At 37.5% G+C, this 20,924-nt stretch overlaps 1 protein-coding gene across 3 annotated transcripts in view; it reads left to right on the plus strand.

Moving 5' to 3' along the window:
* Positions 1–20,924, plus strand: part of STIL (STIL centriolar assembly protein) — a 54,435-nt gene that overhangs the window by 17,221 nt on the left and 16,290 nt on the right. For all 3 annotated transcript variants that reach the window (XM_030870066.2, XM_030870067.2, XM_030870069.2), the window contains 5 exons: positions 3,554–3,704; positions 6,211–6,320; positions 12,458–12,572; positions 13,717–14,685; positions 20,273–20,438. In XM_030870066.2, the coding sequence (XP_030725926.2) occupies positions 3,554–3,704; positions 6,211–6,320; positions 12,458–12,572; positions 13,717–14,685; positions 20,273–20,438 (1,511 nt within the window). The remainder of the gene's footprint in view (positions 1–3,553; positions 3,705–6,210; positions 6,321–12,457; positions 12,573–13,716; positions 14,686–20,272; positions 20,439–20,924) is intronic.

Here is a 20,924-nt window from a genome sequence, read left to right on the forward strand (position 1 = left end):
TCAACTGCTGCGCCACCAGGGAAGCCCCCAGACTTTTTTTAAAGTCCGATTTATCCATCTTTTTTTTTCTATTTTGCTTAGAAAGGATTTTTATTGAAATGAAAATCTCTTGTTTTTTCTCCAGAAGCTACAGTTCTACTTTATACATTTTATTTTAATTATATAATATAGTTAGTTTTATTTGCAATAAAAGAGAAATTAAATATTCATTTTAACGTATTAGTAATATTAAGTTTTATTATCAGTGACGGGTCTTGCTTTAATTATTTATTGATAGTAAATGCTTGGTGAAGTTAGTTTTGAAGCTCTCTCTGTCAAAATGAAGCGTTAGGGAATTTCTTTGATACCTGGACTCTTTAATTACTGCCGGCCTTTAACCAGGGAGGTATCAGCACTGCTTGGCATAGCTTAGGTTAGTACTTTACAGCATTCTGATCAGTGGTCTTGTCTGACCCTAGAGAGAGGAATTGAGCAGAATAGGCATTCTGCCTCCTAACCCTCACTGCTTTGTTTTGTTAATAGTGTAATATATCCCCAAATTATCTTTCATTCAACATTTTACAAAGTAGAGACAACTACTAAAAGGTTTTTTTTTTTTTGGGGGGTTCACGGGCCTCTCACTGTTGTGGCCTCTCCCGTTGCGGAGCACAGGCTCCAGACGCGCAGACTCAGCGGCCATGGCTCACGGGCCTAGCCGCTCCGCGGCATGTGGGATCTTTCCAGACCGGGGCACGAACCCGTGTCCCCTGCATCGGCAGGCGGACTCTCAACCACTGCACCACCAGGGAAGCCCTAAAAGCATTTTTAAATAGTGGGTTTTGGTGTGTATTTTAAGGACTCTTGATTACTTTACAGATATTTGTTGAGTCATGTAGTGAATAATAAAATGAATGTTCATTTTATCAGTGTTTATAGTAGTGAACTATTGTGAATAATTTAAATATCCACTTTTAGAAGTCTGGGTGAATCAATAATAGCACATCTATAAATTGTAATACTGGATAGTCACTAAAAAAGAATAGGGAGATCTAAGGTATAATATAGAACAGTGACATGGAAAGAAATCCAAGATTGTCAAATAATAAATAGAAAATGCAATTAAGGAAACAATCCCATTTACCATTGCAACAAAAAGAATAAAATACCTAGGAATAAACCTACCTAAAGAGGTAAAAAACCTGTACTCAGAAAACTGTAAGATGCTGATGAAAGAAATCAAAGTTGAAACAGATGGAGAGATGTATACCATGTTCTTGGACTGGAAGAATCAATATTGTGAAGATGGCTATACTACCCACAGCAATCTACAGATTCAGTACAATCCCTATCAAATTACCAATGGCATTTTTCACAGAATTAGAACAAAAAATTGTACAATTGGTATGGAAACAAAAGACCCCAAATAGCCAAGGCAATCTTGAGAAAGAAAAACAGCTGGAGAAATCAGGCTCCTTGACTTCAGACTATACATCAAAGCTACAGTAATCAAGACAGAATGGTACTGGCACAAAAACAGAAATATAGATCAATGGAACAGGATAGAAAGCCCAGAGATAAACCCATGCACCTGTGGTCACCTAATCTGTGGCAAAGAAGGCAAGAATATATAATGGAGAAAAGACAGTCTTTTCAGTAAGTTGTGCTGGGAAAACTGGACAGCTACATGTAAAGGAATGAAATTAGAACACTTCCTAACACCATATACAAAAACAAACTCAAAATGGATTCAAGACCTAAGTGTAAGGACGGACACTATTAAACTGTTAGAGGAAAAAACATAAGCAGAACACTCCTTGACATAAATCACAGCAAGATCTTTTTTGACCTACCTGCTAGAGTGATAAAAATAAAAACAAAAATAAATGGGACCTAATGAAACTTTAAAGCTTTTGCACAGCAAAGGAAACCATAAACAATACGAAAAGACAACCCTCAGAATGGGAGAAAATATTTGCAAATGAAGCAACTGACAAGGGATTAATCTGCAAAATATACAAACAGCTCATGCAGCTCAATAACAAAAAAACCCCAAACAATCAGAAAATGGGCAGAAGACCTAAATAGACATCTCTCCAAAGAAGACATACAGATGGCCAAGAGGCACATGAAAAGATGCTCAACATCACTAATTATTAGAGAAATGCAAATCACAACTACCATGAGGTTATCACCTCACACCAGTCAGAATGGCCATCATCAAAAAATCTACAACAATAAATGCTGGAGACGGTGTGGAGAAAAGCAAACCCTCCTACACTATTGGTGGGAATGTAAATTGGTAGAGCCACTATGGAGAACAGTATGGAGGTTCCTTAAAAAACTAAAAATAGAACTACCATATGACCCAGCAATCCCATTCCTGGGCATATACCTGAAGAAAGTCATAATTCAAAAAGATACATACACCCCAGTGTTCATTGCAGCAGTATTTACAATAGCCAGGACGTGGAAGCAACCTAAATATCCATCGACAGATGAATGGATAAAGAAGATGTGGTACATATATACAATGGACTATTATTCAGCCATAAAAAGGAACGAAATAGTGCCATTTGCAGAGACGTGGATGGACCTGGAAACTGTCATACAGAGTGAAGTAAGTCAGAAAGAGAAAAACAAATATTGTATAATATCGCTTATATGTGGAATCTAGAAAAATGGTACAGATGAACTTTTTTGCAAAGCAGAAATAGAGACACAGTTGTAGAGAACAAACTTAAAGATACCGAGGGGGGAAGGAGAGGATGGGATGAATTGGGAGATTGGAATCAACATGTATACACTACTATGTATAAAATAGATAACTAATGAGAACCTACTGTAGAGCACAGGGAATTCTACTCAGTGCTTTGTGGTGACCTAAATGGGTAGGAAATCTAAAAAAGGGATATATGTATACGTATAACTGATTCACTCTGCTGTACAGCAGAAACTAACACAACATTGTAAAGCAACTATACTCCAATAAAAAATAATATAAAAAAAAACTATATCACAGACCTATTGAATATGTGGTTTAGAAATACACTAGTAATCATGTTGTGTGCTTTTAATTAAATGTTATTTCTCTTTTCCCTCAAAAAAAAAAGGAACAAATGCAAATAGTGTGTATAGTATCTTGTTTTTGTTAAATTGTATAAAATGTTTGCGTATGCCTAGGGGAAAATTCTGGAAGTAAATACTGTAAACTGGAGAGTGGAATGGGATGTTTTCATTTTCTATTTTATACATTCCTGTTTTTGTTTAAAGTATTTACAAGGAATATGTATTCTGTAATAAATGTATTTTAAAAATTAAAAATTAGTAACATTAAAAAGTAAGCATAGGGAATTCCCTGGTGGTCCAGTGGTTAGGCTCCACGCTTCCATTAAAGGGAGCATGGGTTCGATCCCTGGTCAGGGAAAAGTAAGCATAAATTTGCCCCTCAGTTTTCTTCCAAAAATTGGACTGTTTAGTTAGTCTATTAACTAGATTGAGGGACTCACATAGAATTCTTTGAGTGTATTCTTGTTATTCTCAGTAAATTTTAATTAAATGGCATTTTTTTATCCAGGGTTTTTTCAGAATCTGGAAATTTCATTATAGTTCTCTATTCTGTGACACATAAGGATCCTGAGTTTTATGAATGCCTCCCTTGTGATGGCAGGTTACCTGACCTTCGATTCCAGCTACTAACTAGTAAGGAAACATTACATCTTTTCAAAGTAAGTGATTTGATTTCCTAGCACACTTATGACTATTCAGGGTTGTACTCAAATTATTAGGCTTTATTTATAATCAGTCTTACTAAATATTAACTTTATTCATTTATGGTTAATTTTGTTTTGTAAATTTTAGGCCATATCTCCAGAACCAAATTCTAATGCAGGATCAAACGTTATCTACAGAGTAACTTTCCCATGTTTTCCTAAAACCTTTGAAGACTATATCAAGAATTTAATGTATATGTTGTATCATTTTATGATACTGAGAGTTAATTTGTGATCTTAGTGTTTTCTTTGTCCTGATTGTTAATTTTTAAATGTATGGGTATAACAAATGGTTTCTCATACTTAAAAGTCAGTGTCTATAATATATAACCCTAGGAATCAGAATAGATTAATATGACTGGCAAAAATATTCGTTTGGGTTTTTCTGTAAGATCTTATGGAAAAACCTGAAAGAACTTTTTGGCCAACCCAATACATTTAGGTGATGGTCGCAGAAAAAGTAGATCTTTGAAACCGTAAATGTCATTATGTAAAAATATTCTAAGGCCAAAAATGAACAATAATTCTGCTTTTTTTTTTTACAAAAATATTGACTATCCCGGGCTTCCCTGTTGGCTCATTGGTTAAGAATCTACTTGCCAATGCAGGGGACATGGGTTCAAGCCCTGGTCCCAGAAGATCGCACATGCTGTGGAGCAACTAAGCCCGTGTGCCACAACTACTGAGCCTGTGCTCTAGACACCGTGAGCCACAACTACTGAGCCCACGTGACGCGCTACTGAAGCCCACGTGCCTAGAGCCCATGCTCCACAACAAGAGAAGCCACCGCAATGAGAAGCCCGTGCACTGCAACAAAGAGTAGCCCCCGCTCGCTGCAACTAGCGAAAGACCACGCACAGCAACGAAGACCCAACACAGCCAAAAATAAATAAAATTTAAAAAAAATTTTACTAGCCCTAAATAACCATGTGTTACCACTCAGATCTTATTTTGTGCCTTTAATTTCATTTATAGGTTGTATTGATTCATGAATCAAGTTTTTGTATTTTAATTATAAACATAATCATCTTAAATGAGGTCTATTTCCATTTTAGAGACATATCTCACATATATATCACTCATTTTATTCTTCAGATTGTATGCTCAGTTTAAAGTTACTATTTTAACTGAATCCCTGGTTATTGAGTAAGTTACATAGTAAAGATAATTAGGTTTTTACTTTCATTTATGTAGTAGGGAGACGGATAGTTTTTTTAAAAGGTTGCATAAAAATAGAACCATATGATTCAGCAATTCCACTTCTGGGTATTTATCCAAAGGAAACAAGAACACTAATTCAAAAAGATATGTGTACCACCATGTTAATTGCAGCATTATTTACAATAGCCAAGATATTAAAGCAACCTAAGTGTCCATGGATGGGTGAATGGATAAAGAAAATATAATTTATCTTATATTATATTACATTATATCATATTATATTAATATAATGAGAAAATATTCAGCTGTAAAAAAAGGAAGGAAATCCTGCCATTTGTGACAACATAGATGGACCTCCAGGGCATTGTGCTAAGTGAAATAAATAAAACAGAGAAAGGCAAATACCATATGTCACTTATATGTGCAGTATTTAAACAACAAAAAAAAAAATTTCATTGAACTCACAGACACAGAGAACAGATTGGTGGTTTGCAAGAGGTTGGGGGGGTGGGTTTGAGGGTGGCCAAAATGGCCAAAGGTGGTCAAAAGGTACAAACTTCCAGTTATAAAGTAAATAAGTAATGGGGATATAATATACAGCATGGTGAGTATAGTTAATAATGCTATATTGTATTTCGAAAGTTCTTTTTTTTTAAAATTTATTTATTTTATTTACTTTTTGGATGCGTTGGGTATTCGTTGCTGTGCGTAGGCTCTCTAGTTGTGGCGAGCAGGGGCCACCCCTCGTTGCGGTGTGCAGGCCTCTCATTGTGGTGGCCTCTGCCGTTGCAGAGCTCAGGCTCCCAGTGCACGGGCTCCAGCAGTTGTGGCACAGGGGCCAAGAAGCTGTGGCTCGTGGGCTTCAGAGCACAGGCTCAGTAGCTGTGGCGCATGAGCCCAGTTGCTCTGCGGCATGTGGGATACCCCCGGGACCACGGGTCGAACCCGTGTCCCCTGCATTGGCAGATGGATTCCCAACTACTGTGCCACCAGGGAAGTCCTTGAAAGTTCTTATAAGAAAATATTTATCATTCTGCATGGTGATGGATGGTTAACTAGATTTATTGTAGTGTGTGTTTCACAGTATATTCAAATATTGAATCATTATGTTGTTCACCTGAAAGTATTATGTCATATGTCAATTATATCTCAGTTGAAAGAATTATTTTTTTTAAAAGATTATAGTTTCAGAAATCAGAAGTCGCCTTCCCCCCAGTGTTTCAGAGCTACTTGTCATCTAAATAGAATTCTCTGGTGTTTATGTAAGTCACATCTCAAAGTATGACGTACTTTATTTCAGAATGTTGAACCTTCTGACAAAAACCCAGTCTATTTTGAACTGAGTGCTGAAGGCCAGAATGCAGAAAGAGAGTTTTTTAACAAAGTTTCCAAGAATCTTTCAATTAAGAGGTAAAAGATATTTTATTGTCATGTGTACTTTTTAAATTAATTTTATTAGTTTTTTGGTGAGTAATTAAAGTAACTCCCTAAATATTTCTGAGGAAACTATTTGTAAATCTTTTACCATAGGTATCCTTGCTTTAAATGCATTCCTTCATACTCAGAAGTTGGATGATCATTTTAATGAAGTGACAACTCTAATATGGTTCTCATTTGAGTTGATTTATTACATAGGGGAACAAAAGTATTTGTCGAGACATTATCTTGTTTAAGAAGAAGCATCCTGTTTTTGTTTAGTTTGCCTTCTCTTCTTCCCTTCCTTGTAGTATTAAACCTAGGCCTATCAGATAAACTACTATAAAAAATAACTCCTCTATCTAAAAAAGAAAACTTTTAAAGCAAATGCACTTGGAGAATATTAAATAATGGTTGTGAATTTTTGGGTCCATATATACCTTTTATGGTAAAGTAGATATTTCCTTTGTATTAGGGTTCTCCAGAGAAACAGAAGCGACAGGATATATATACATAGAGAGATTTGTGTTAAGGAATTGATTTGTGCAGTTGGGGAGGCTTGTCGGGGCCAAAATCTGCAGTGTAGGCTGGCAGCCTGAGAAAAGTTGCAGTTAGAGTCCAAAGGTGGTCAGCTGGCAGAATTCCCTCCTCTTGGGGAGGTCAGTCTTTGTTCTATTAAGGCATTCAGCTGATTGGATGAGACCCACCCACATTATGGAGGATTATATGCTTTACTCAGAGTCTACCGATTTAAATGTTAATCTCATCTTAAAAACACCTTCACAGAAACATCTAGAATAATGTATGACCAAAAATCTGGCTAGTGTGGCCTAGCCAAGTTGACACATAAAATTAACCCTTCATATCCCTATTCTAGCTTTCTCATTTATTTTACTATGTGCCTGATAATGTGCTAAGAGCTGGGGATATAGTGGTATTAAAAACAGATGCAGACACGATCCCGTTCCTCATGGAATTTATAGTTCAGTAATAGAGTGTTGAATTCTCTGTATTATTTGAGAGGTTCATTAATTTAAGTTAATATTTGCCAAGTATTTAATAACCTCATTTAAAAGTTACTTTGGAATGCTGGTTTATTCTTTGATTCTGTAGCTCAGAAACTTGTTATTTTTAACTTGCACTTACAACTGATTTGTCCTTTTCTCAACTTTTTGATTATAACCTTAACCTATCTTTGGGCCTCTTTAATACTATCTGTTTAGTATCTTGTATGAGAAACAAGCAGGTATAAGGTTCATTATAGATTATTGCAATTATTGCGAAAATAGCTTCACCTTTTTTTTTTTTTTGGCCGTGCCGCCTGGCACGCAAGATCTTAATTCCCCGAACAGCGATCAGACCCGTGCCCCCTGCATTGGGAGCACTGAGTCTTAACCACTGGACCACCAGGGAAGTTCTAGCTTGACCTTTTTTTTTTTTTGCGGTACGCGGGCCTCTCACCGCCGCGGCCTCTCCCGTTGCGGAGCACAGGCTCCGGACGTGCAGGCTCAGCGGCCATGGCTCACGGGCCCAGCCGCTCCGCGGCATGTGGGATCCTCCCGGACCAGGGCACGAACCCGTGTCCCCCGCATTGGCAGGCGGACTCTCAACCACTGCGCCAGCAGGGAAGCCCCTTGACCTTTTTTAAATAGCATTCATTCATCTGTCCTTAACACTTGATTCTGTAGGTGGAAGTTAACTATGATACAGTTTTAAAATAAGTGCCAGCTATGCCAACTATTTATAGAGGCTACATAACATAATAGTTGTGAGTTCAGGTTATGGTATAAGACATATATGTGTTCAAGTCTTGGTTGTAAACATCACTATCCCATCTGTAAAATGGGAATTATGACTATATCCATATTGGTTTCCTATTGCTGTTCTAACAAAGTACCACAAACTTAAGTGACTTCAAACAATACAAAGTTATTATCTTCTAGTTCTGGGGGTCAGGAGTCCAAAATGGATCTTTGGGGCTAAAATCAAAGTGATGGTAGGGCTGCATTCCTTTTGGAAGCTTTAGTGGTGAATCCATATTCCCTTTTCCAGCTTCTAGAGGCCACCTGCATTCCTTGTCTTACTCCATCTTCAAAGCTAGCAGCATAGCATCTTCAAATCTCTCTCTGACTTCTTCTGTCCTCCTCATATCTCCATCTCTGCCTGACCATCTTGCCTCCATCTTATAAGGACCATTGTGATTACATTGAGCCTCCACATCTCAAGATACTTAATCATATCTGCAAACTCCCTTTTTCCTTTTACACTAACATATTCACAGGTTCTGGGGATTAGAAAGATGTCTGAGGTATACGCTATCTTTGGGCATTTTAAGTTGTTCTTTTTTTTTTTTTTTTTAAGAAGATGTTGAGGAGTTTATTTATTTATTTATTTTTGCTGTGTTGGGTCTTCGTTTCTCTGCGAGGGCTTTCTCTAGTTGCGGCAAGTGGGGGCCACTCTTCATCGCGGTGCGTGGGCCTCTCACTATCGCAGCCTCTCTTGTTGCGGAGCACAGGCTCCAGACTCAGTAGTTGTGGCTCACGGGCCTAGTTGCTCTGCGGCATGTGGAATCCTCCCAGACCAGGGCTCGAACCCGTGTCCCCTGCATTAGCAGGCAGATTCTCAACCACTGCGCCACCAGGGAAGCCCTTAAGTTATTCCTGAAGCGGGTTAGATCAGCAGAAAACTATATTCTTACAGACTTGCAGGACCACCTTCATTGTCTTAAGGTTTAAGGTTTTATTCAAGATTTTATTGAGTGTTTATGGAAGAAAAAGCCAAATTAAGGGGGCACTTGGAATTTCTTTAACATTGTTGAAAAACCGTGTCTATTTTCTTTTTTTATTTATTAATTAATTTATTAATTTACTTATTTATGTTTGGCTGCATTGAGTCTTCATTGCTGCGCATGGGCTTTCTCTAGTTGCAGCGAGCGGGGGTTGCTCTTCATTGCGGTGGCTTCTGTTGTGGCCAAGCACAGGCTCTAGGTCCACAGGCTTCAGTAGTTGTAGCACATGGACTCAGTAGTTGTGGCTCTTGGGCTCTAGAGCGCAGGCTTAGTAGTTGTGGTGCACAGGCTTAGTTGCTCCGCGGCATGTGGGATCTTCTGGGACCAGGGCTCGAACCTGTGTCCCCTGCATTGGCAGGTGGATTCTTAACCACTGCACCACCAGGGAAGTCCGGCCGTGTCCATTTTCAACTCTGACCAAAGCTTTGATAAGGATCAGTTATTTTTACTCTTTTTTTTTTTTTTTTTTTTGCGGTACACGGGCCTCTCACTGTTGTGACCACTCCCTTTGCGGAGCACAGCCTCCGGACACGCAGGTTCAGCGGCCATGGCTCCCGGACCCAGCCGCTCCACGGCATGTGGGATCTTCCCGGACCGGGGCACGAACCCGTGTCCCCTGCATCAGCAGGCGGACTCTCAACCACTGCGCCACCAGAGAAGCCCCAAGGATCACTTATTTTTAGATTTTAATTTTAATAAAATGTTTATCTTACCTAGATAACTGGTATTAAAATTATACAACATTAAGTTTTTTCTTTTTGTCTTGGGTGCTAAAAAAGCTCAGAAATGAATATTTTTTGTTTTTTGTGTTTGTTTGGCTGTGCCACACAGCATGTGGGATCTTAGTTCCCTGACCAGGGATTGAACCTGCACCCCTTATAGTGAAAGCACAGTCTTAACCACTGGATGGCCAGGGAAGTCCCTCAGAAATGGATTTTATTGCTCAGCGTTGGGAAATTTTATATGTGTGTATCTATGTGTATATTTGTATATGTTTATCATAAGTAAGTATGTAGCAAATATTAATTCCTTGCCACAAACTCAGGTGTACCAAAAATGTAACTTTTTTTGTTTTTATTCTTTTCTCTTTTTTGGTGCAGCATGTGGGATCTTAGTTCCCCAACCAGGGATCGAGCCCGATTCCCCAGCATTGGAAGTGCAGAGTCTTAACCAGTCGACCACCAGAGAAGTCCGCTACTTTTTTTCTTTTTAAAAGTAATTGAGGGAATTCCCTGGTGGTCCAGTGGTTAGGACAGCGTGCTTTCACTGCTGGGGCCTGGGTTTGATCCCTGGTTGGAGAACTAAGATCCCACAAGCCGCGCGGTGCCACAGCCAAAAAAAAAAGTAATTGAAATTAATTTCTATTTTGAGCCCCTATTCATTTTGCTTAGTTATAGAAGCCAAATTTCAGTTAATTCAAGGTCTGTTTATTCTGTTTCTTCTGAGATTATATGTAATTTAGAGGGAACTAATGCTCTGCCACTACTGGTGATGTGGGGTGACATGATTATCATCCATCCACACCACTCAGCCATCTGCTGAGGTGTTTTCTTTCTTTCTTTCTTTCTTTTTCTTTCTTTCTTTCTTTCTTTGGTTGCACCAGGTCTTAGTTGCAGCAGGCAGACTCCTTAGTTCTGGCTTGCGGGCTCTATAGTTGCCGCTTGCTGGCTCCTTAGTTGAGGCATATATGTGGGATCTAGTTCCCTGACCAGGGATCGAACCCAGGCCCCCTGCATTGGGAGTGTGGAGTCTTACCACTGCGCCACCAGGGAAGTCCCTGAGGTGTTTTCATTTGCATCTGGTTTTTGGCAGTTGGTTTGTGCAGGATCCTGCTGCGACCTCCTTACCCTATTCAGGTCACTGGCTCTCTGGGTCATGCCCATGCTGCACTGAGGCATATGGAATATCATTCTGTATTCTCCATGTCCTTCTTGGGTGTGGGAGGAGAGCTTTGTGAGATTGTTTCATTGCAGCACCTTGGCACAGAAAGAACTCTGTGTTTGCCTCTACAGACTATCAGGGTTTGGGACTAAGGTCTATTCTGCTGTCAAATCTTCCATATCTACTTGGGGGTTTCTGTTGTTCTCCTGCTAAGGAGACAGGACCCTTTCTTAGGAGTTCCATTGATGTCTAAGCTCTCTTAGCTTCCTTCTGGCTTTTCTTTTGTCTTCCTTACCTCATCTACTGAGATTTTATTTAGTTTAGGATGGAAAAAAACTGGATGTGTATAGTCTTTCAAATTTTAGTCTTAAACTCTAATTTCAGCTTTTGAAACTCAGTACCAGCACTTAAAATTTTTCTATGTTCTACTGGGACATGGCACCTGTGACACAATAACTTCAACTGACTAAATGGAAGGAGGTATTTCAATTAATGTCTCAGAGTTTTTTACCATCACAGATATAAGTACATAGAAAATGTAATTCCTTACTTGATTTTTCTTTCTAACACAGTGTTTAATGCAGTATGTTTAATACAGTGAGTATACATTTCTCTTATCAGATAATAAATTTTTGATGGCAAGCTCTGTATCTTATTAATTTCTATACTCCCCTAAGTGATTAATCAGAAAATGCTCAGTAACTATTGCTTTATTATGACATTAAGATTATCTGGGTTATGGATGCAACTAGAGATAATCATACTAAGTGAAGTAAGTCAGAAAGAGAAAGACAAATACCGTATGATGCCACTTATATGTGGAATCTAAAATATGACACAAATGAACCTATCTGTGAAACAGAAACAAAATCAGGGACGTAGAGAACAGACTTCTTGTTGCCAAGGGGGAGGGGGGCGGGAGAAGTTTGGGTTAGGAGTTTGGGATTATCAGTGCAAACTGGTATATATAGAATGGATAAACAACAAGATCCTACTGTGTATAGCACAGGGAAATACATTCAGTATCCTGTGATAAACTATAATGGAAAAGAATATGGAAAAGAATGTATGTGTGCCCGCACATGCGTGTGTGTGTGTGTGTATATAGATAGATAGATAGATAGATAGATAACTGAGTCACTTTGATGTACAGCAGTAATTAACAACATTGTAATTCAACTATACTTCAATTAAAAATAAATTTAAAAAAAAGAATAACTGGGTTAAACTTGCCATGATCAGGAGAAGAGGGTAGATTATTAAGCATGAGTCTGACTGGCTCAGCTTTCCTGATCATCTGGCACTGGCCTGAAAAAATAAAATAATTTTTGGTTGTCAGATACTAAATTAAATGATCCAGATACTATTGTGGCTTATTAAAGGACTTTATTGAGCTTCAGAAAGAAAGAACAAATGAAAACTAAATACTGAAGATTTATATTTTCTCCCCTCTGTTCTTTAGGTCTTCTCAAAAGTTACCTCCAGGGAAAATGCCAATAAGTGATCATGACTCTGGTGTTGAAGATGAAGATGTTTCTCCAAGACCAATTCCTAGTCCTCATCCAGTGAGTCAGAAGGTATCACTGATCTTAGAACTCACCTTTGTGATTAGAAACCTAAAAGTCTCTTCATGTTAAAGCACTCAATAATATTACCTAAAACTTCCTTAAGTTCATTCTAAGATATCTATAGCTATCTATATGTATATGGCTTTGACTATATATAAAGAGATATATATATATTCCTCACAGGTACATATAATTATTATATGTAATAATATATATGAATGTGTACACATATTGTAATAAGTATATATAATTATTATTCCCAGAGAAAACTGAGGAACAGATTGGTTAAGTTACCTGCCTAGGATTATATAACTATTAAGTAGTAAAGCTGGAATTCAGGAAGTTTGGGATTTGGTAAACCTAGTGATTTAGGAGGTTTAGTTTCAGAATCTGGTGCTTTTAACCCATATAGACACAACATTCTGTACATTAACCAGAGCTCAACATCGTTTCTTATTACCATATTCTGAGAAAACATTCTATTTCCTTTTGGAGATTGCTAATAACCTGCCATAATTTTTTTATTGAGGCCAACTAGTGGGTTATTTTAGAATTGTTGTGTCTTAATTACTTATTAGAAGAAAAAGGAATGAGAAAGGCTTTTTAAAATTAATATTAAATTATAACCAAATTCGCCACAGCTAGTATTTTGTTTATTCTTTTTGGCTCTCTTCCAACTCTTTTAGTTGATATCAGTAAAAAGAATAGCAGTGAATAATTTCACTTAGTAGAATATTCTGAATACTTATTGGAAGACCCTTATTTAAGATGCAGAAACATTATTCTTTACTAGATGTGTTGAAGCATCAGGTCTGATAATTTTTTTTTCAGAGAGGGTAAAAAGAGGTCTGTTATAACATAGTTTCCCATATTGTGTTCTGTGATCTAAGCAACATTAATCAGTGTTCCAGTGAAAGGAGTTTCATTGTTAAATAAGTTTGTGAGGGCAAGGACCTTATTTATTTTGTTCACAGTTGCATTTCTAGTACTAGCACATAGATGCCCAGAAAATATTTAACTGTCTAAATAAAGAATAAACACTTTTTAATAAATAACTGGATGTGATTTGGAAAATACTAATCAAAGGAAAATGAAGCATATATCATTATCCTAAAAGGTACTTTTTCCTCTTTAATTTCTTTCCCACTTACAGGTTTCTAAGATCCAGCCATCAGTTCCTGAACTTTCACTTGTATTGGATGGCAACTTCATAGAATCAAACCCTGTGCCTAACCCATTGGAAATGGTGAATAATGAAAATCCTCCTTTGTTGATTAACCATTCTGAACACTTTGAGCCATTGCAACCGCAGCTTTATGATGAGAAACACAGCCCAGAAGTTGAAGCTGGAGAGCCTTCCGTGAGAGGGCTACCAAATCAATTAAACCAGGACACTGCTCCTTTGAGACACTGCAAAGTAAGACGGCCATCTACCTGTAAGAAAGGGAACAACCCCCATATCAGGAGCAGTGTTACACCATCTTCTTTTAATGGACCGTCTCCTGAGGCATCTGAAAAGCTTCAAACAGTTTCTGCTGGAAATGTACACAAAGAAGAGTATCCTGTAAGATCCTCCACATTTAATTCCAGGCAGTCTTCCTTTGCCCCACAGTCCCACCCACACAATTTTGTTTTTTCACCCCATAATTCAGGAAGACCAATGGAATTTCAGATACCTACTCCCCCACCACCATCTTACTATTCCACAAATGTTTGCAATTGTTTTCAGCATCATGGCTGTATTCAATATAGTCCAATAAGTTCTTGGCAAGGAATGAATACAGTAGGATCCACTCAAGACCTCCAGTCTGAAGCCCTTCAAAAACATTCATTATTTCATCCAAGTGGATGTCCAGCTCAGTATAATGCATTCTGTTCCTCAAGTAGTCCTGTAGCCTTGAGACCTCAGGGAAACATGGGGGGTTGTTCTTCCCACAGCAATGTAGAACCATCGCCTGTGGCAAGACTACCTCCACACGTGGACTCATGTAACCCATGGCCTTGTGCAGTATGCGTGCACACCCCCAAGACTGGGTCAGATAATGGAATGATGGGACTATCTCCGGATGCGTATAGGTTCGTCACAGAGCAAGACAGACAGCTGCGACTACTTCAGGCACAGGTTTGCTAGCTTTCTTCTGTTAAATTCTTGGTATTAATAGGGTTTTGAAAAAATAACTGGCAACTCTTCAGTAATTATAGTTTATGGAGTAGAATTGTAGAATGTCAGAACTAGAAGAGACCTTGGAAACTGAATTCTAGTCCCTGTTTTACAGGTAAGTAAAATGAGGATTAGAGAGAAAAAATAATTTACCCAATGACACATTGCTAGTTAGGAGTAGAACTAGGCCTAGAAAGCAAGTCCTCTCTTCTCTGTCTTGTGCATATCCTAACCTACAACATAGTTGTATTTTTCTTTCACTTTTTGCCTCTAATGAGAAGTCTGTATAATTTACTAAACTCTATATACAACTAAATATAAAGCCTGCACAGTAGGTTCTGATACTCTGTAGTTTGTCAACCCTATAGTGTGTAAACTAACCTTTAGCCAGTGTACCCTTACAGAGTACATGTAGTGCCGCCTCTGTGTATCTATACTAGGCTTGTTCTACTCATTTTATTCTGAAATGCTTCCTTTCTTCAGGCCTTTATGACAAAGTTCTTAGTCTTTTAATTATATCCTTGCACAGTTTAGTCTTTATTGTATTGTGTCTTTTTCTTTCTTTGCTAACTGACACCCTTCTTCCACATACCTACCGCAAACCCCCCACTCCTTCCTTTCCCCGTGGTACCAATGGAAACAACCTGAAGTAGATACTTTCATAGTTTTTTCCATGACCCTATAACTATACTAATATATGTAAAATGGACATATATACATGTGTGATTTTTTTTTAAAAGTCTTTTATAAAATTGGGGTCATAGTGTTCGCATTTTGCAAAAACAAGATAATGACATTTTTCAAATTCTGCTTTAAAATGCTTTAGATAAGACACCCAAGAAAAATTCAGCTTTGCTGTTTTTTTGAACCCAGGTATATCCTCTGAAATTGTAAAATGTAACAAAAGATTATAAACATTTGGCAGAATTTTTAATGTGGCTAAATATTTCACATTGAAAAGAAATTTTTCTTTCTTTCTGGTCTTTTTTTTTTGCGGTATGCGGGCCTCTCACTGTTGTGGCCTCTCCCGTTGCGGAGCACAGGCTCTCGACGCGCAGGCTTAGCGGCCATGGCTCACGGGCCCAGCCGCTCCGCGGCATGTGGGATCTTCCCGGACCGGGGCACGAACCCACGTCCCCTGCATCGGCAGGCGGACTCTCAACCACTGCGCCACCAGGGAAGCCCTTGATCTTGTTTTTTGAAAAAAGATAATAGCGGCTAAAAAGGTCTTCGAAGCTATTTAGAAATCTTAGTACTTGGGATTTATATACTTAAAATGTAAATTATAGACTACTGGCTCTGGTGTAGATTATGAGTCATACTTGGAGAACACAAAAGATGATGTAGAAAATGCTTCTATGATAAATTCACATAGTATTTTGCTAACATATTTTTTAAAACTTTTTTAAGGTAACATCTTATTTAACTTTTTTTTTAAACTTTTTTTTTTAAGATGTTTTTGATGTGGACAATTTTTAAAGTCTTTATTGAATTTCTTACAGTATTGCTTCTGTTTTATGTTTTGGTTTTTTGGCCACGAGGCATGTGGAATCTTAGCTCCCCGACCAGGGATCAAACCTGCACCCCCTACATTGGAAGGCAAAGTCTTCTTAACCACTGGAATGCCAGGGAAGTCCCTATTTAAATTTTTTGAGAGTATCATAACATTTTCTATATACGTTTCTATAGAACTGTCTTATTCTGCATAGGATTCCCTTGTTATGTACAAGAAATCGTCTAATTGGTCTCTTATCAATTATTTCAGCAGTTTGAAGTTTCTGCTTTTGTAAACAGTGCAGCAGTGAACACCCTTATACTTGTATCTTCTGTATATATGCATGTACCACTGTGGCATAGATCTCTAGAAGTAAAATTTTGAAGTCAAAGGGAACACACATTTAAATGTTCAAAGGTACCCAAACTTGCTCCTCTTCTAATATTCAAAGTCTTATTTTGGTGTAGTGGTTAAAGAGAGTGGACTCCTTGGGTTCTAATCCAATTTTGGTGTGACGTAAGTTATACAATCTTGGGCAAGTTACTTTATGTGTCTGACTTAAGTTTTCTCATCCACAAAAGAGGAATATACATAAGTGTATGGAGTTCTAAGGGCTGAATGAGTTACTAGGTAGGGGCCAAGAATAGTGCCTGGCATATAGTGCTCAGTAAATGTTAACTATTATTATTATTTTCATTATCGTTACTATCTCAGTTAATGACATCACTTCTCATCCTGCTGCTCAGGCCAAAATCCTATGCATAAAAACCAAGGCTTTTACTTTTCTAGCTGTATCCTGAACTTAACTATTCTTTACCATCTTTCCTGCTACCACCCTAATTCAAACCATCATTTTCTCTTCTCCATACATGCTGCTTCCAGTACTGTTCCCTCATGTTTTCCTGCAGTTGGAAACATGAGAGCCATCTTTTTAAAAGCCCAAGTCAGATCATAGGGATCCTGCTTAAAACACAATGGTTTTCCATTGCAATTAAAATAAAATCAAAATTTCTTACCTTGACCCTCAAAATCCTTTGGGTTGATCTTCTGTCTCCCTCTCCTCGCTCATCTCTTGCCACTGTCTTCCATGTTGACTACACTTCAGCTGCAGTGGTATGCTTTTTGTTCTTCAAAAACACAAACATCTTTCCACTTTATGTGCTTAAGCTTCTAGTCCCCTTTGCCTGAAACATTCTTCTAATTCTACTAATGGCTAGCTCTTTCTCATCATTCAGTCAGGCCTTAATTACATGTTTTAGTTTTTTGTCTCTAGGGAGCTCTAGGCAGGGAGCTTCATCACTGTATTCTTTAGCACCTTGAATAATACTTCACTTAAAACAGTTGTTCAGGGCTTCCCTGGTGGCGCAGTGGTTGAGAGTCCACCTGCCGATGCAGGGGACACGGGTTCGTGCCCCGGTCCGGGAAGATCCCACATGCCGCGGAGCGGCTAGGCCCGTGAGCCATGGCCACTGAGCCTGCGCGTCCGGAGCCTGTGCTCCACAACGGGAGAGGCCACAACAGTGAGAGGCCCGCGTACTGCAAAAAAAAAAAAAAAAAAAAAAAAAAAACAGTTGTTTAATACATATCTTGTAACTTGAATGAGTGAAAAAGGCCACCAGAAAGGCTATACCAATTTAATACTTGAAAATTTTTCCCATGTCTCTAATACTGGACATATCTACTCTTAAATTGTTATCAGTCTTTATTAATAGAAATGTTTGATTTGCATTGTATTATTATGAGTGATCATTTTATTGTTTATTGGCCATTTGTATTTTCTTTCTATAAAGTCTCTGCTATTTACCCATTTTTCTATTAAGTTCTTTTCTAATCAATTTATAAGAGCTTATTGTATATTAAGGAAATTGGTTCTTTATCATCTGTATGTGGTATTTCTTACAGTTTGTCTTAAGTGTTTTGTGTTTTAATCATTTGTACAGAATATTCCAGCTTAGACATAATTAGATTTATCAGTCATTTTCTTTTTGGGTTTTGTATTATGTTTAGAAGAGCCTCTTCCCTTTAAGATCATAAAAAATTTAGTCTTCATTACCACCACGCCCCCAGGATTATATTTGTTGCTTTATTTTGGTATATGAGATAAAAGATTTTTTTATTTTTAATCCTTAGATGACTGACTCCATATATTTACTGAATAATATATCTTTTTGTTAGTGATTTAGAAATGCATTTTTTATTGTATAATTAAAGTATCATGTGTTTGTATCTGTTTCTGTACTGTGTTCCCCATTGATCTGCCTGTCTATTCCAGCACTATTACCATTCAGTTTAATCTCCATAGCTTTATAATAAATCTCTTATCGAGTACTTCCTAGGCAGTCTTTCTAAACCTCACTTTTCTCAGCTGTAAATTGAGGGCAGTGATTGGTATTATATGTAGATTTGATGGTTAAATGAATTTATATGTATATGTATATATATTCACACACACACACACCTGTCAGTCTAGATAAAGTGCTTACTGTAGGATGAGGCTATAGTAAACACTCAACAAATTACAGTTATTTTGTTTATCTCTTAGTCCTCACAACAACCTTAGTTTTAGGTAATGTTGAAGCTCATAGTAGCTAAATAGCTTTTCCAAACGGTAGCAGAGTAGGATTTAAACTTATATCCTCATGACACTAAAGCCCATGCTCCAAACCACTATAAGTACATATGCCACTTTGTATTATTAATGCAGGTCGTATTTCTATTGATCTCAACAATTATTGATAATACTTATTTTCCTATATTAATAAAGTTAATCTACTAAAGTTAATGAGTTGAACACAACAGTATAACTTACAGGGAAATAGAAAATTACAGTGTTTAAAAAGGGAGGCTTTTCCACTCCTAGGTGTATATCCAGGGGAAATGAAAAAATATGTTCACACAAAAACTTGTATACACATGTTCATAGCAACATTATTTATAATAGCCAAGGATGAAATAATCCAAAGTCTATCAACTGATGAATAGATGAACACAGTGTGACATTATCTATACAATGGAATATTTCAGTCATCAAAAGGAATGAAGTACTGATAGGTACTACAGCACAGATGAACTTTGAAAACGTTATGCTAAGTGAAAGAAGCAAGATGTAAGGCCACATATTGTTTGGTTTCATTTATATCAAATGTCCAGAATAGGCAAATCTACAGAGACAGAAAGTAGATTAGTTGCTGCCAAAGGCTAGGTTCTGGGGCCATGGAGAGTGACAGCTAATGGGTACAGAGATTTTTCGGGGGTTGATGAAAATATTGTAGAGTTAGATGGTGGTGATGGATGCAGACTTTGTGAATATCCTAAAAACCATGGAATTGTATACTTCAAAGGGATAAGTTTTATTGTATGTGAATCACATCTCAATTTTAAAAGGAGGAGGGGAAGCTTTTGGTGTTTGAACTTCAGCTTTGCTACTTGTTAGTTATGTGATCTGGGCAAGTAACTTTATTTTTAGTGCCTCAAGTTTTTTTCTGTGTAAAGTGTGCTTAATAGTAGTACATTCTTCATGGAGTCATTGTAAAAATCATACATAAGAGCTCTTATTGTAGTGTCTTGTAAACAGGAAGCACTCAGTGTTAGAGACTGTTATTAATATTTCCAGTTTCAGCATGACCAAATGCGGGCAATTCTGGATAGCTTTTATAAGATGAATCTTGTGTAAAAAATTGTTCAAATTTGGTATATGGAGTTAGAGTATGCCTCCTATCTTACTTTTGGTTTGTAAGTGAAATAGGAATAAAATGTTTGAAGTGTTAACATTAAGGCTTTTCTATGTGAGTGTCAATTTATGAATGCTAATCTAAACACCTGTATGTTTTTATTTTTAAATTTATAGATAGCCCACTTAAGTTCTTAATAACTAATGACAATGATTTTCGACATTGATTAAGTTTTATGGTATAATGTAGTTGAAATGTGAGAAAATATAGTTAAAAGTCAGTTATTTATAACGGGGGCACTTTGTAATTCATTTTTAAACTCTTATGCCAGTTTGGTTGATTACTTCACTGTCAGTGTAAAGTATGTTTTTAATTGATACAGATTCAGCGTTTGTTGGAAGCACAGTCTCTGCAGCCCTGTTCCCCTAAGACAACCACTGTTGAAGACACAGTGCAAGCTGCCAGACAAATGGAGTTGGTTTCCATGGAAGCACAATCTCCCCCTGCTTTGCACATGAGAAAAAGTGTAAGCATTGCTGTAAGCACAGGTAATTTCATTTTTTAAATTTGTACATGGTACACATAATGTCAAAACCAAGGTGATGAGAGTATAACTTAAGTCTTTGTGTAATTTTACTCTTTCTGAAAACTATACCTGAAAACAGATTGGAAACCATATAACATAATATATTGTTTGTTTTTGCTGCTTTCTCAAGATGAACCCCCAGTTCTAATGAGAGAAGTCATCTGTGGTTTGAGGGATCAGGGAAGGTTTCATCTATGCAGTGTTATTGATTCTGGGCTTTGAAGGGAATGTAGAATCTTGGTGGAATTGAGAGATGGCAGAACAGATGGTAGAGAAAATAGGGCTCAGTGGGGAAACACAGGGTTCTGAGTTGTCTGGTACTCTACACATTACTGTGTCATGGAGAGGCTTTACTGCATATTTCACAAAGCCATGTCTACTTCATTTGGTAAGCAAAATAGAAGGCCTTTTTTTTTTAAATTTATTTTTGGCTGTGTTGGGTCTTTGT

This window comes from Globicephala melas, chromosome 1 (assembly GCF_963455315.2).
Source record: "Globicephala melas chromosome 1, mGloMel1.2, whole genome shotgun sequence".
In the NCBI taxonomy this organism is placed as follows: domain Eukaryota; kingdom Metazoa; phylum Chordata; class Mammalia; order Artiodactyla; family Delphinidae; genus Globicephala; species Globicephala melas.